General features: G+C 47.9%; 1 protein-coding gene across 2 annotated transcripts in view; it reads right to left on the bottom strand.

Annotated features, from left to right (window-relative positions):
• The window catches only part of LOC146809832 (histo-blood group ABO system transferase-like), a 944,014-nt gene that overhangs the window by 159,646 nt on the left and 769,712 nt on the right, over positions 1–14,656 (bottom strand). For both annotated transcript variants that reach the window (XM_085616683.1, XM_085616682.1), the window contains exon 6: positions 168–302. In XM_085616683.1, coding sequence (XP_085472809.1) covers positions 168–302 — 135 coding nt within the window. The remainder of the gene's footprint in view (positions 1–167; positions 303–14,656) is intronic.

Below are 14,656 nucleotides of genomic sequence, written 5' to 3'. Positions count from 1 at the left end.
TCTGAACCTTTCTACAAACTCAAAACTCGCCATTTTTCTCCAGGCGCTCAAAGTTGCAGATGTGGTGTGTATCCTGTGAATGCACTCACCTTCTCCCTTCAAGATTCTGATTGCACATGAATCATATTAATACAATGCAAAAGGAATAGTTTCACATCTGAGCCTACCTGCCAAGTGCAAACACGCTCAGGCCTATGGTGCAATTCTTTTCCTTAAACTGCTGGTTCAGAATGTCTCTGTTGAAAGTCCCAGTCCACACCACAGGAGCCAGCCAGGGTGTGATTATCATCACCTTTGAGCTTCTGAAACAAATAAGAGGGAGAAGTTAGAACAACAAGTGCAGTACATGCCCAGTCCTTGCCTGGCACACAGCCTCCTGTTACAACAACTGCTTGGACGTTTATCAGAGCAGGCTAGCTAACAATGTCTTCACTCTGGCCTACAGGTAGCCATCAACTTACACCCACTGAGAAACTCTGGTGCACAGATCTACATGTTAAACTTTTGGGAACCTCACATTTAGGATTAGTAGCCCAAAGCGCAAATGTACTTTTTCCTGTGGAGAGACTTCTGCTCTTCACCCCCAGGAAATCATTGAGCTTTCTGTTCCCCTTCTAACTCTAAAAGATTTATGCATGTCCACAATATTACAGGGTTGTGCGAGTTCACAAACCCTCCATGTGATCCCCTCACGTCCCACTCCTTTTTGCAGATTACTTCTGCATATTAAGATGCTGTTGAGGCACACAATTACACAAGAGCAAATCCATTAAAGGGCAACAGGTACCTTTTTTAGGTTTCACATGCACAGCGCTTGTGCTGTGCTTGTGAAATGTATTCTATTTAATATAAATCTTAAAAGGGTCTTACATCCGGCCCCTTGCTTTTCTTAGGATCCTTTGCTTGCCACTTACTTTTCCTCAGTTTCTAATGGTCTGTAGCATACTGTTTCCTGTTGTTCCTCGTGTTTTCCTCCTGTACTTCTCTTATCAGTTTCCTGGCACCCAAGTACTGTTATCATCCGCTTTTGTGGAACTACTTTTTAAAGGTTTTACATGCACAGAGCTCGTTTGAGGTTCTTCTCCCTTGCAGCTGCTTCCTCCGTCGTCAGTTTCCTCTGTTACTTTGCTCCTTTTTCTTGACCCCCTGTCCCACATGGTTTGTTGCTTGTTTGTTCAGGCTCTTGCTACTCTTTCACCTGTTTAATCACAAAGAGATGAAGGGAGCTTGTCTCTGGGATCCTCCGAGGCCTGTATTTTTTTTTTTCTTTAAGGCATACAAGTAAGGGTGGGCGTAGTTCGCGAAGTAGCACTTCGCGAAGCTACGCAAAGTGAAGTTCGCACTACGCGAGCTACGCGTAGCACTTCGCGAACTGCGAAGTAACATGTTCGCACTGTGCAAGATGTTGTTTTCAATGATTGCACAGTGCGGACAAGCAACCGGCACTGTGCAATCATTGAAAATGGCATCTTGCACAGTGCGAGCTGTAGTTTTCTGCTGCTCGAGTAGATTTTTACTCGAGCTGCAGCTTTCTCAACGCGAACTGGTAGTTTCTCATTGCGAGCGGTCGCGAGCATACGCGACCCCTCGCAATGAGAAACCTGACCTTCTCGCGTTGGGAATCTCGCCGGGAGGTTCATTTTCCATGCTCGCGATCGCGAACAAGGAAAAAGTCTCGCCAGGATGTCATTTTGCTTGCTCGCGGTCGCCAACTTGACGTTGAGGACCGCGAGCAAGCAAAAAATGACCGCAGCACTACGCAACACTACGCTACGCGTGTTCGCACTGTGCTACGTGCAGTTCGCGTAGCGCGAAGTAGCGCGAACTTCGCAAACTACGCGAGCGTAGCGTAGTGCTTCGCCCAGGCCTACATACAAGCCACTTTGGTCAGAGTCGCTCTGTGGAATAAATGGGACAGCTGAGCTCCAGCTGCTCAGAGGTGAGAAATTGTCTGTGTTTTGTCTCCAGGTGCAGCCGCTGCTGTCATTCAGGGAGCTGTATTGTCCATTGTGCATTCTGCATGAGCCACATTGCAGCATGTGTCCAAACGAGATGGAGAGCTCCATAGACCACCCTTGCCAGAGTAGTCACTACATCAGTTCCCTTTTATGCGGCCAGCCATTCACTGAAATTTGCCCTTCATTCTTGCTCTGCTGTTTCTTGTACAGATCTGAATAAGTATACATTTTTAGTCTGACAATTTTTCTGATTCCTGTCTATTTACTCTCTCAAGTGTTGCACTGTTAGGGCTAATCTGGTAAAATCAACTGAGCATAGAAAACACACTTTTTCCTGTTTTGGCGTGTGAAACATTTGGCATACAAACAAGGTCAAAAGTGCCCTGTAGTGGTGGAAATACTACTTGTTTGGTGCTATAGAAGTATTATGGCAGTGCTGCTCTTCTGGCTTGGCAGGTCGGGCTGGACTGTTCCCATGAGGCTGGGTCCAAACTGAGGTGGCAAAAGAATGATGGATTAAACCCAGATCTTTGTGACTGGAGGTGAATGTTTGCATTGTTCAGCATTCCGTCAATCATTTGTTCCTTGTGCAAGAGCTTCTCCCCCTGCCCATCAAGTGCCTTTCACCTGATAGACAAGCGTGGCATTAGGTAAAATACGAAAACTGCATCTCTACTTACCAAACCTGCACAGTTCTGCCCAAGCAAACAATCTTGGGAGACAGTCTTGCAGAGCAAGAGCAAAATCAGACCTGAGCAAAGCGTGCTGTCTATCTCATGTGCAAACTTACAAGAGACAAGGGAACTCAATGGATCTGAGAGGGGCCTAGGTTAAGAGTAATTATAAAGGAACAGTGGTCCCTTTCAACACAGGTAAGTAAAACAAATCAACACAGAGGTATAATAAAGACTGTGTCATGTAGTTAGTATGGGAAAATAACCGTTTTAAATTTCAATACAAAGAACATCAAAATAAAACATAAAGGAAAGTGTGGTACTGACAAGAAATGGGGTTAGAAGAACTCAATCAATCAATCAATCAATCAATCATAGCATTTGTATAGCGCGCTACTCACCCGGAAGGGTCTCAAGGCGCTGGGAGAGAGGGGTCCGTTACTGCTTGAAGAGCCAGGTCTTGAGTTGCTTCCTGAAGGAGAGATGGCCCTGGGTCAGCCGAAGGTGGATGGGGAGGGAGTTCCAAGTCTTGGCTGCCAGGTAGGAAAAGGATCTTCCTCCGGCGGTGGCTCTGCGGATGCGTGGTACGGCAGCGAGGGCGAGGCTGGTCGATCGTAGCTGGCGGGTGGGCGTGTAGAAGGTCAGGCGGTTGTTGAGGTACATGGGGCCCAGGTCGTGGAGAGCCTTGTATGCGTGGGTGAGGAGCCTGAACGTGATCCTCTTGCTGACGGGGAGCCAGTGCAGGTCTCTCAGGTGGCCGGAGATGTGGCTGTGTCAGGGGATGTCCAGGACGAGTCGTGCGGAGGCGTTCTGGATGCGTTGGAGTCTTTTCTGAAGTTTGGCTGTGGTTCCGGCGTAGAGGGTGTTCCCGTAGTCCATTCGGCTGGTGACGAGTGCCTGGGTGACCATCCTCCTGGTTTCGGTGGGGATCCATCGGAAGATCTTACGGAGCATGCTCAGGGTGTTGAAGCATGATGATGAGACGGCGTTGACTTGTCTGGTCATCGAGAGGGAGGAGTCCAGGATGAAGCCCAGGTTGCGTGCGTGGTCCGTTGGCTTGGGAGTGGTGCCCAGGGCAGGGGGCCACCAGGAGTCATCCCAGGCGGAGGGCGATGATCCCAGGATGAGGACTTCCGTCTTGTCTGGGTTCAGTTTCAGGCAGCTGTTCTTCATCCATTCGGCGACGTCTTTCATCCCTTCCTGGAGGTTGGTTCTGGCGGTGGTGGGGTCGCTGGTGAGGGAGAGGATCAGCTGGGTGTCGTCAGCGTAGGAGATGATGTTGAGGTTGTGTTGCCGTGCGATGGCTGCGAGGGGGCTCATGTAGATGTTGAAGAGGGTTGGGCTGAGTGATGATCCTTGTGGTACGCCACAGATGACTTCGGTGGCGTCGGATCTGAATGGAGGAGGCGGACTCTCTGTGTTCTTCCGGCGAGGAACGAGATGATCCACTTCAGTGCCTTCTCTTGGAGCCCGATGTTGCTGAGGCGCTGTACTAGGGTGCGGTGGCAGACAGTGTCGAACGCTGCCGAGAGGTCCAGGAGGATGAGGGCCGCTGTTTCTCCGTTGTCAAGCAGGGATCTAATGTCATCGGTGGCTGCGATCAGTGCGGTCTCGGTGCTGTGGTTTGCTCGAAAACTGGACTGCGAGGGGTCGAGGGATCAGTTCGTCTCGAGGAAGGCGGCGACCTGTCTGTTGACGGTCTTCTCGATGACTTTGGCAGGAAAAGGGAGGAGCGAGATGGGGCGGAAGTTCTTGAGGTCGGTGGGATCCGGTGGGATCCGCTGTTGGTTTCTTCAGGAGGGCGCTGAGCTCGGCGTGCTTCCAGCTCTCCGGGAAGGTGGTGGTGTGGAAGGAGGTGTTGATGATGTCCCGGAGTTGGGGTGCGATGATGGAGTCGGCCTTGTTGAAGACGTGGTGGTGGCAGGGGTCGGTTGGAGATCCGGAGTGGATGGTGTTCATCGTGCGGGTGGTGTCTTCGGTGCTGACCGGGGTCCAGGCGCAGAGGGTGATGGTGGGGGGCGTTGGTTCGGCGGTTGGGTGCGTGGTTGGTGCGCCGAAGCTGTTGTGTATGTCAGCGATCTTGCGGTGGAAGAGCGTGGCGAGTGAGTCGCAGAGGTCTTGTGAAGGAGTGATGTCGTTGTTTCCGGCGCTGGGGTTGGAGAGCTCTTTGACGATGCTGAAGAGTTCCTTGCTGTTGTGGGCGTTGTTGTCCAGTCTTTCTTTGAATGCTGTCTTCTTGGTGGTGCGGATCAGCTGGTGGTGCTTGCGGGTGGCGTGCTTGAGGGCGGTCATGTTGTCTGTGGTCTGGTCGTGGGGCAAGGCTTTCTCGAGGGTCCGGCAGTTCTTCTTGGAGTCCTTGAGTTCGTCGGTGAACCAGGGGGCTTTCTTGCTGCCGGGTCTGCTGGGAGTGTTCTTCAGTGGTGCGAGGTCGTCGGTGCAGGCGGTTAGCCACTGTATGAGGTTGCTGGCTGCTTCGTTGGGGTCCGTTTTGCTGGTGGGAGGGTTCTGGCTGAGGGAGGTGGTGAGCTGCTCGGTGGTGATCTTGGTCCAGCTCCGGCGAGGAACCTGTTGCGGGTGGTGGTGGGTCGTGGTTCTTCTGAAGCTGAAGTGGACGCAGCTGTGGTCAGTCCAATGAAGTCCGGTCGAGTGGCTGAAGGAGACGTGCTTGCTGGAAGAGAAGACGGGGTCAAGCGTGTGGCCGGCGTAGTGGGTGGGGGTGTTCACCAGTTGCTTGAGTCCGAGGTTGGCGAGGTTGTCCAGCAGGGTGGTGGTGTTGCAGTCCTTGTTGTTCTCCAGGTGGAAGTTGAGGTCCCCTAGGAGGATGTAGTCAGCGGAGGGGAGGGCGTGCGGGCTGATGAAGTCTGCGATGTCTTCGCTGAATTGTGTGCGTGGTCCCGGGGGTCTGTAGATGAGGGTGCCTCTGAGGGTGGTCTTTGGGTCGGTGCATATCTGGAAGTGGAGGTGCTCGGCGGCGGTGAAGGTGTCGGAGTTGGTCGTGATGCGGATGGTGTTCTTGTGTACGATGGCAATGCCTCCTCCGGTCTGGTTGACGCGGTCCCTCCGGGTGATCTTGTATCAGTCCGGGATGGCTGTGTTGATGTCGGGCGCTGAGGAGGCGTTCATCCAGGTTTCTGTGAGGAAGGTGACGTCTGGCGATGTTGTGTCGAGGAGGTTCCAGAGTTCGACGGTGTGTCTGTGGACGGAGCGGGTGTTGAGCAGGATGCACTTGAGGTGGTTGTTGCTGGTGTTCGGCTTGGCGGGTGCGGTGCAGGTCCGGAGGCAGGTGAACTTGCAGGTTTGGCAGGTGAAGGGTCTGTGGGCGCGTTTTGGGGTGGCTCGGTAGCAGGCGGGGTTCCGTCCGGCGTTGAGTGCGTTGAGGGTGGCGGTGTCGTAAGTCCGTCGTGTGGGCTGGCATCTTCGGGGGCCAGGGGTCCTGGCGTTGGGCGCGGTCCAGGCGCGGACTGGCGTAGACGGGCTTGCCTTTGGCACGCCTTCGGTGCACAATCGGAGCGCCCGCTGCGCGTGACCGCTGCGCGTACGCGCTGGCTCCATATGAGGCGAAGTGGGAGGGCGGAGCAGCTGGGAGGCGGGGGCAGGGCGGCCACTTGGGTACAGAAGGAAAAAGGGGGCGGGGCTGCGATGGAGCGGGTGGGGGCACCAGAGGGATTAGCAAGGCACGCTAAACGACGAGCAGCAGCGAGGGGGTACTGCTGGCTTGCCTTGCGGCGTGGGGGGTGTCCTGAGGTCAGGTCACACTTACCTGCGCCGTGCGGGCTCCATATGAGGCCAAGTGGGAGGGTGGAGCAACTGGGAGGCGGGAGAGGGGCGGCCAATCGGGTACAGAAGGAAAAGGGGGCGGGCCGCGATGGAGCAGCGGCGGGGAGCGGGTGGGGGCACCAGAGGGATTAGCGAGGCACGCTAAACAAAACAAAAGCACAAGTGAATACAATGCAGGAGTTAAAAACACAAGTACAGGAACAAAGATACAGTGGGCACGAAAAATCGGGCTAAAAGGGAGCAAGTACAGAAAAAGAAGCAGTGAGCATGAAAAAACGGGCCAAAAACGATGCAGGGACAACAAGCAGCAGCGAGGGGGCACCGCTGGCGAGCCGTGCGGCGTGAGGCATAAAGAAACAAACATGGCCAAAATACAAATAATAATTAGGCCAAAGAACATAGTAAAAGCACCATTGCACCAATATATAATGATTATATTGAACACATTTGGTGTCAAGGTGCTAGATTTGACGACGTTTCGATCCCATAGAAAATAGTCGGATCATCATCAGGAGATAGAGATGTGTTGCCTGAGGAGAATGCATGTTGAAATGAGGAACATAGAAAAAGAAGGAAGGAGGAAAAAAACAGAATAAGCTTAGAAAAAAATACGAAGGAGCAACACGAGTGAATCCTGAAGGGCAACCATGCTGGGAAGTGCCTATGGTGTAGGTAATCAATTGGGATGTCGAATCCCAGGTGTTGTGACAAATTAGCATTAATTAATATAGCCGGGTCGGATTGTAATCCGGTGAGTATTCAATGGGGAGGCAACTGACCTTCTCAGCAAAGGGCAGCAAGAGGTATGTCACCCGCAAACCCGGATAAGAGTTTGTCAGTAATCAACACAAAGTTAAAAGAGGGCCTACGGCAGAACCAGCGTCCAATGCCAGAAAATGCTGGGAAAATACAGGCAAAAGGAGGGGTCCAAGGGATGCCCCAATTAGTGCAAGACTGTGTACGCTTGACCAGCCTGTGAAGGAAGGGAATGGTGCAGTCAATGAAAGGATCACAAAACGGGCGGTGACGCGATCGGAGGTGGGAGGGGTAGGTGATTACCTCAAGATAGATGACGGGCAGTTTGGCTGTTATCCGGCAACCGGGATTCAATGAAGGCAAAAGAAGTATAGTAATTAACAAAATCAAGGCCAGGACCAGCCAGCTAGAAAAACAGTCATGCTATTAGATCAGGAGGTAAGGACGCTTACCAGTTGGGCGATCAGGCAGGTCCGAACAATGCAGACACGGTGCGGTCCAGGGAAATTGCCGATGGCCGACATTGACGTGTCCCCTATTAATTGGTCTACTGAATGACGTCAGGGGTCCGGTGCTAGTGTGGGCCAGAGGTTTGCAGGGAAACAATGGCGGTCATATTGAGCATAGAGATCGCGGTGAATATTCGGGTGTGTAAGCCTTGAAGTTATAAAAAGTGGTGGCCAACAAGGATTTCAAAATAAGAACCAAGTGGATATGTGCGAGAATGTAACAGCCGGCTGTGATGGTGAAGGAGGCGGCCATCATAAGGGTAAAACCGATCTGAACAGAAAAAGTCAGAGGGCAATTTGTGATGGGGCACTAGGGAGTCAGATGATTTAAAAGTTGAATAGTCAAAAAGGAAAACCTGGAAAGATTTTGAGAGGATCGAGGTCCAGGTTTGGAATACGTAAGAGTTATTAGTGAAGAAGAGGGGGAGAAGAGAAGGATGCACAATCAGATTGCATGAAGTAAAATTGAGAGGACATGTCAATATATATACAGGGTAGCAGCAATCATCCATATTGTTTTGCATGGAATTTATACTGAAAAGGCCAAAATATACAATACAGTGTTAAATTAGTGAGCACCTGTCAATATATATACAGGGTGGCAGCAAAAATCCATATTGTTTTGTATGGGATTTATACTGAAGAAGCCAAAATATACAGCACAGTGTTAGATTAGTGATGGCAAGTCTTCTGGTCGGTTCAGCCCAGTATTCAGGCTATCAGTTTGTAGTATCATTTTCAGTTCCTCCTTATTCAGAATAGAGCTTAAGTCAGCTCCACTCGAGGTTTTTTATCACAGTGATGACTTGCCAATGGATTTCATCCTCCATGTGTCCTTTCTTTTTGAAGTGTGCAACCAGCGATGCATTAGGAATCTTGCAGCGAAGGCGGCTACGATGTTGACAGATGCAAATGCATATTTTCTGTGATGTTTGACCAATGGATATCTTTTCACAAGGGCATAAAATAGCATAGATCACATTTGCAGTGTTACAGTTAGAAAATTGGTTAAGAGTAATCTGGATATTGCCAAACACAAATTCCTTGCTTTCAATGGTAAATGGACAAACAGTACAGTTTCCGCATTTAGAGGGGCCCAATACAGGTGTGATACCCCATTGATCAGGGGGGATAGAGAGTCTATGTAGTCTTTTGGGAGGAAGACTTGCCCTGACTAAATGGTCTTTGATTTTTCCTATTTGTATGAAATGCGAGCAAAGGATGTTCAAGGGTACAATCACCTGCATTTAGAATGGGCCAATGTTTCAGAATGCACTTCCTAACTTGGTTGGAAATGTGGGGAAAAGTAGTAACACATACCATACGACCATTAGTTGTTTTGGGTTTGTGTGTGAGCTATATTTCAGGTGGACAATTCCAGGCTCTTTCAAGAGATTTCTGAACAAGTTTGAGAGGATATCCTCTATTATACAATCTTTTAGCTAAATTGTTAGCCTCATTGAAGTAGTCTTGTTTAAATGAACAGTTCCTCCTGATGCGTAGGAACTGGGAAAATGGCAATGAGTCTCTTAAAGCTTGGGGGTGATGACTGTCATAAGAGAGAAGGGTATTCCTGTTTGTAGGTTTACGTTATAGGGTGGTAAAGAGATCCTCGTCATGAGATTTGATCAGTAGGCCTAGAAAGGCAATCTCTGATTTGCTATGAGTAAGTGTGAATTTAAGACAATTACAATTGATGGTAAGCCAGTCAAGATAGGACATTAATATCTGTTCAGTGCCATGACAGATCATAAACACATCATCTATGTATCTTCTCCAAATTGTGACATTATTGAGAAATGGGTTCAGGGGAGCCAATATCTTGGAAATTTTAATGTCGTCCATATATAGGATGGTAAAATTGGGAGCAAAAACAGCTCCGATGGAAGAAAATGTAACTTGTTGGTAAAATACTCCTTCAAAAGGAAATAAATAACGTGTTAGATAGTTTTGGAGGAGATAAAGAATGAAAGATGTGGGTACAGGGTGTGGCCTGATTCTGGAGTCAACATTTTTTTCAATAACCTCAAGTCCCTCATTCTGTGGGATATTGGTGTAGAGAGACTCCACATCCAAAGTACACATAATTTCAGTGTTGGGATCAAAAGGGAGGTGCTCAACCTGATTGATCATATCAAGAGTATCTTTGATGTAACAATGTGTCTTGGGAATGTTGACCAAGTGGCTTGAGTATAGAGCCACATCCAGAGACAATCGGACGTCCCGGCGGGTTGTTAAAGTTTTTGTGTATTTTGGGTAGGGTGTAAATTACAGGAGTTCTGGCGGACTTGGGGCCAGATGTATCAAAGGGTTTTACCCATTCTGTGTCTATGGGAAAATGTGTTCATACATATGGCCCTTAGTGTTTAGAAAAAGTATTTCGTTATGTGACAGAAAACCTTCTGTTACGCCTTTCTCAGTAATGTCCCGAATTTGGTGCTGGATATCCGTAGTGGGGTCAGTACCTACTGATGAATAGTGAACAGCGTTGCTCAATAGCTACATCATGTGCAGCAGTGTGGGGTGCTTCTCGGTCAGCGCCCCCATTCCTGCTGCACGTGCTGCCAGGCGGGAACAAGGTAACACCAGGCATTCAAAGTTCAGTGCTACCCTTTACATCAACCTTATCCTCCATCCTCCAGTATAGCGGGTTCACATGCAGAAAATAGGACTATTCTGCAAACCGTTTGTCATTTATACCATTGACCTGACCTCCCCTGACCCCATTGCTCCCGCGCTAATTGTGTTAGTATGGTGTGTGTGTAATCTTTGCAAGTCGGCTTGTCAGTCAAAAAACATTGCTTTCAGATTAATTTAGTTACATGCAAAAGAAACATTAATATTCTCCAAATAATGCCATATTGACCCTTTAATCACAAAATACAAATCTTAATCATTATGGATTTCTGCTCATGTCCTTTCATACTACAGCTTTAAAGTATCATTTTTTTAAATCACACATTCCTTCATATGGGATGCAAAACGCTTCCGAGTACAGATTTTATTCTTGAAAAACAAGTATGACCAAAAATTGCACATATGTTTAGAAGTAACGGAAGGAGATATGACAGTGTCTAATGGCTAATCAGAAAAGCTGGGCTGCAATCACAGCTTCACCAGTGCAAACTGTGCATTCCTAAACAAATAACTTTAACCACCTGTGACTCTTTTTGCTTAACTGACAAAACTCGAGCAGAAGTGATTCACTTCACAAAATGTGCAGTAGAAAAAAGTCGTACTCACATGTTTAATATATAATTGATAATACTGATTGCTTTAATTTTGGATTCCACCAAGGAAACCATCTATTGACTGACTCGTAGCAGGATCACGTTTGTGTACTGAGTCAGCTCGGATTTAGATTAAATGTACAAGAATCCCTCCAGAGCATGAAATGAGCACATCAAATAAATCAATCCCTCCTGCTTGTCTCTGCCTAACAGGGTGCAATTCAGGCGCCGCGAGTGTGGTGGCGGAGGAAGAATGAGAGAGTAAAAAGTGCATCCACGTTATGGCTCTAAATACGTAGAACACATTTATAGCACATAGCGTGGGCTTTAAAACCCCCTTTTCAATCACTGGCCAATCTCTTTCGGGGCACTGGCTAGAGACTTTGTCTAACAAAGCTCGTCTCAGATCAGAGGAGTACAGATATATCATGTGATGCTGTTGGCTGTCAAGATGTATCTTTCCACCTCCAATGAAATACTTGCCTTGAATTGCACAAAGGACTATTTTATAACTGCTGCCTCGTAGAGGGGTCTCTTCCTCTTGTCTCATTGCCAATTCCTGCCCGTACTCTTTCCGCTTCTGTGTGCACTTCATCCTACCACTCTGATGGCGTCCACCTTTGTCATTGTTCTGCAAACGCTTACTCCTTGGGCCTGTGCAGGTAATAGGGGATTGCAACTTAAACCATGACTTCACCACGGGGAGCCACAGCAGCAGGAGAAAGTTGAACTTCATTGATGGTGTTTGGCGCCAGACGAGCATCTCTGGTGCTTCAAGGATAACCATCATCTACTGCTGATGGGGGCTCCATAGGATCATCCGAGCAGCTTTCCGTGAGCATCACCTTCTCCTTCCAGGCATCAACTGCATAGCGCTCTTTGGATGCTGCTATTCTCCTTCAGCAGCTCCGCTTGTTCCTTCTTCACCGTTCATCTGAAGCCCCCATTCTGTGTCCACGAGCCACGTCTGCTCTCTCCATCACCATTTTTCACTCCAGGTCCGGAGCACCCCTACTCCACTCTCCACATCATTTCCTCCAGGAGGCATGTCGCTCTCTCCGTGTTTATTTCCAGTGGTTCCTTCCCCGGGTCCTGCCTCCCACATATCCCTTTCTCTGCCCTTACTTCTGCCTCACCGGTCATCCGTCAACTTCCCATTATTTCCCCCTCACACGTCCCCTGCCCGCAGCTGTCTATTTTTAGTGTGCTAACTCTAGGCGTCCATACATTAGCACATTGAATTGAGGTTTCTTTACTCTGCGAATACTTATTTTATATTTTCGAACTTGCAGTTTGGATTCTATTAATGTAACTCCGAACCAACAGCACCGATGACCCCAACTGGCGAAGTACCACGGATTAAGGTTAGCTTAACACATTTTAGTGCTTGTCTCTACATCACTGCATTGGAGCATACTGCACACAATGAGAGCACCTCTCTGCCTTTCACATTGCTCGAGGCACTGAGCACAGGGTCGTTTATTTGTTTCAAAGAACACGATGCCTTCTTATAAACAGTTGCGCTGTCTCAAAGCAGAGCTGAGCGCCTGTTTTAGGTCTCGGCTGTAGATGGCGCGCATACACTGTCTCGAACCCAGACATGCTGAATCTGCTTTGTGGTCTTACAGTCATAGGCTTCCCATTTACTGGCACCATCGTTACTCCATTTTGCCTTCTCTCCTTTTGTGGAGGGCATGCATATGTCATGCCTCTTTTGGTGTTTTGCCCTCCCTGAGAGCACCGGCCAAATACTGTTAAACATACGCAGTCGCCATTTATATGGATTGTTTCGAACTACTTGTGATGGGTGCCTGGTGTGGCCACACCTTAGGAACGCTGGTGTTTTAATTAAGGCAAGCGCCTTTAAATTTAAAAAATCCAGGGGCATATTATCAAGCCAGGCGATACAATTATCGCCACTTTAGCGGCAGAAAACCCGCTAAAACGGCGATAATGGGCTTGATAATATGCTCTATGGAATTCCAATCGAAGCCCATGTTAGACGTCCTTCACATCTAACATGGGTTTCAATTGGAATTCCATAGAGCATGTCATCAAGCCCATTATCTCCGTTCTGCCGCTAAAGCGGCGATAATTGTATCGCCTGTCTCGATAATATGCCCCTAAGTGCTTCTGCAGAGAAGCCCCCGTTTTTTATGTGCATGCATTGTCTAAAGTACATATGTGAAACGCAAAATCAAAACATACAGCCATGTTACTTTGTTGCTTGTGAAACTGAATTTGTTTACACTGGGTTCAGTTCTGGACACAGTGGCTGCTATAACGAATGAAAACATTTTATTGTCTCAATTAAGTAAAATTGTTACAATGGAGATCAAGCAGAGATATTCCAGCACTTAATTACTTCAGTTATAGTAGGTACGTATTTAACCGTTCGAGTATACCGTTCTAATGCATGAATAAAATAGATCTAAAATACTGCGTTTGACAATGAAAAATGAATAAAAGCAGTGCAAAAGGTCAACTGTCAAAGCCTTCAGTTAGTTCCAATCCCTGATTAAGGCGTTGACTTAGAGTTTTTTTCAGTAAAGTGCAGATTTTCGCTCATCTATATGGGTCCCAGAAAGGTTTTGTGGCGACTGTGCAGGTAAATGTTCGATACTTTCGCCACCGAGATTTCAATAAAGTGCGGCGTGCAAGGCGTTGCCTAAAAGTTCTTTCGCCTTGTGTGCAAATTTCGCAAATCTTGCCAGTTCTGTTGGAATGTCCAAGTTAAAAAGAAGTTTCATTGCGTCTTGGCATGTGCGTGTTCCGTATTTTAAAAACAATGGTTTTAGTAAAGTGCGACGTGCCTGTGCCAAGCAGTGGCATATGCAAACCAGGTGAGCCATGAATTCCCCATACTGTTGGCAGAGTCTTCAGGTACTGACTACCTCTAAAGATTTCCAGCGAATGTTAATGTCTTTTATTGGCAGCACCATGAGTCTCACTGCTAAGATTTGCTTTAAAATTGTCTTGTTTTAAACGGCATCAAGGTACGGCTGCCTTAGGCGGTTTTTGTAGGAGCTAGCAAGTATCCTGATGTTACTGCTGGAGAGCTTCAGTTCCTTCAGGTCCTCTTTCTTCGAGAGTAGTCTAACTTGTTTTTTTAAAATCGATTTTAGGGTACCGGGCTGATGAATAAAATCCTGCCAAATGGTCATGTCAAGGTGCAGTTCAGTGCAGCCTTTGACCACAAGTTCCTTCATTTCACAAAGATTGTTTTTAAAATTGCTTTCATTGTGTGTGGTGGGGCCACACACTCCCCAATAAACCCGCACGATCGAGGCCCAATGCTCGTGACTCTGTTTGTTTAGCCCGAATTCCAATCAAACCAGTGCATTCTGGGCATGAGTTGGTATCTGGAAAATGTGCTTAAACGCTCGACAATTGGCTTGTTCCAAGGTGTTGCTAAAAGCTGCCGGGAATGCTAGATGGCCGTATGTGAGTGAGGGTAGAAGCTTGGCGCATATGACCTTTCTAATGGATTTGGTAGATGGGTCGCTTAGTTTAGAGTTCAGTTTACTGACGTTATAGCGGCATTACCACCCAACTATGCCATTGTTAGAAAGGATAGAGTGACAACAACTGGGGGGGGGGGGGGTAATAGCCATCATTTTTAAAATACATTTTCAATGCAAATTTGATTCATTAGATATCCCCAATTGTGAAGCCGCCATATTCAAATTAACCCTTAACCCCAATTTTACTTTCTCAGGTCTACTAGTTTTTCGCCCTCCAGGACCACCTAC

Source organism: Triturus cristatus, chromosome 7, assembly GCF_964204655.1.
Source record: "Triturus cristatus chromosome 7, aTriCri1.1, whole genome shotgun sequence".
NCBI lineage: Eukaryota > Metazoa > Chordata > Amphibia > Caudata > Salamandridae > Triturus > Triturus cristatus.
The sequence above is the reverse complement of the archived record's forward strand: the minus strand, read 5'-3'. Positions and strand labels throughout refer to the sequence as shown.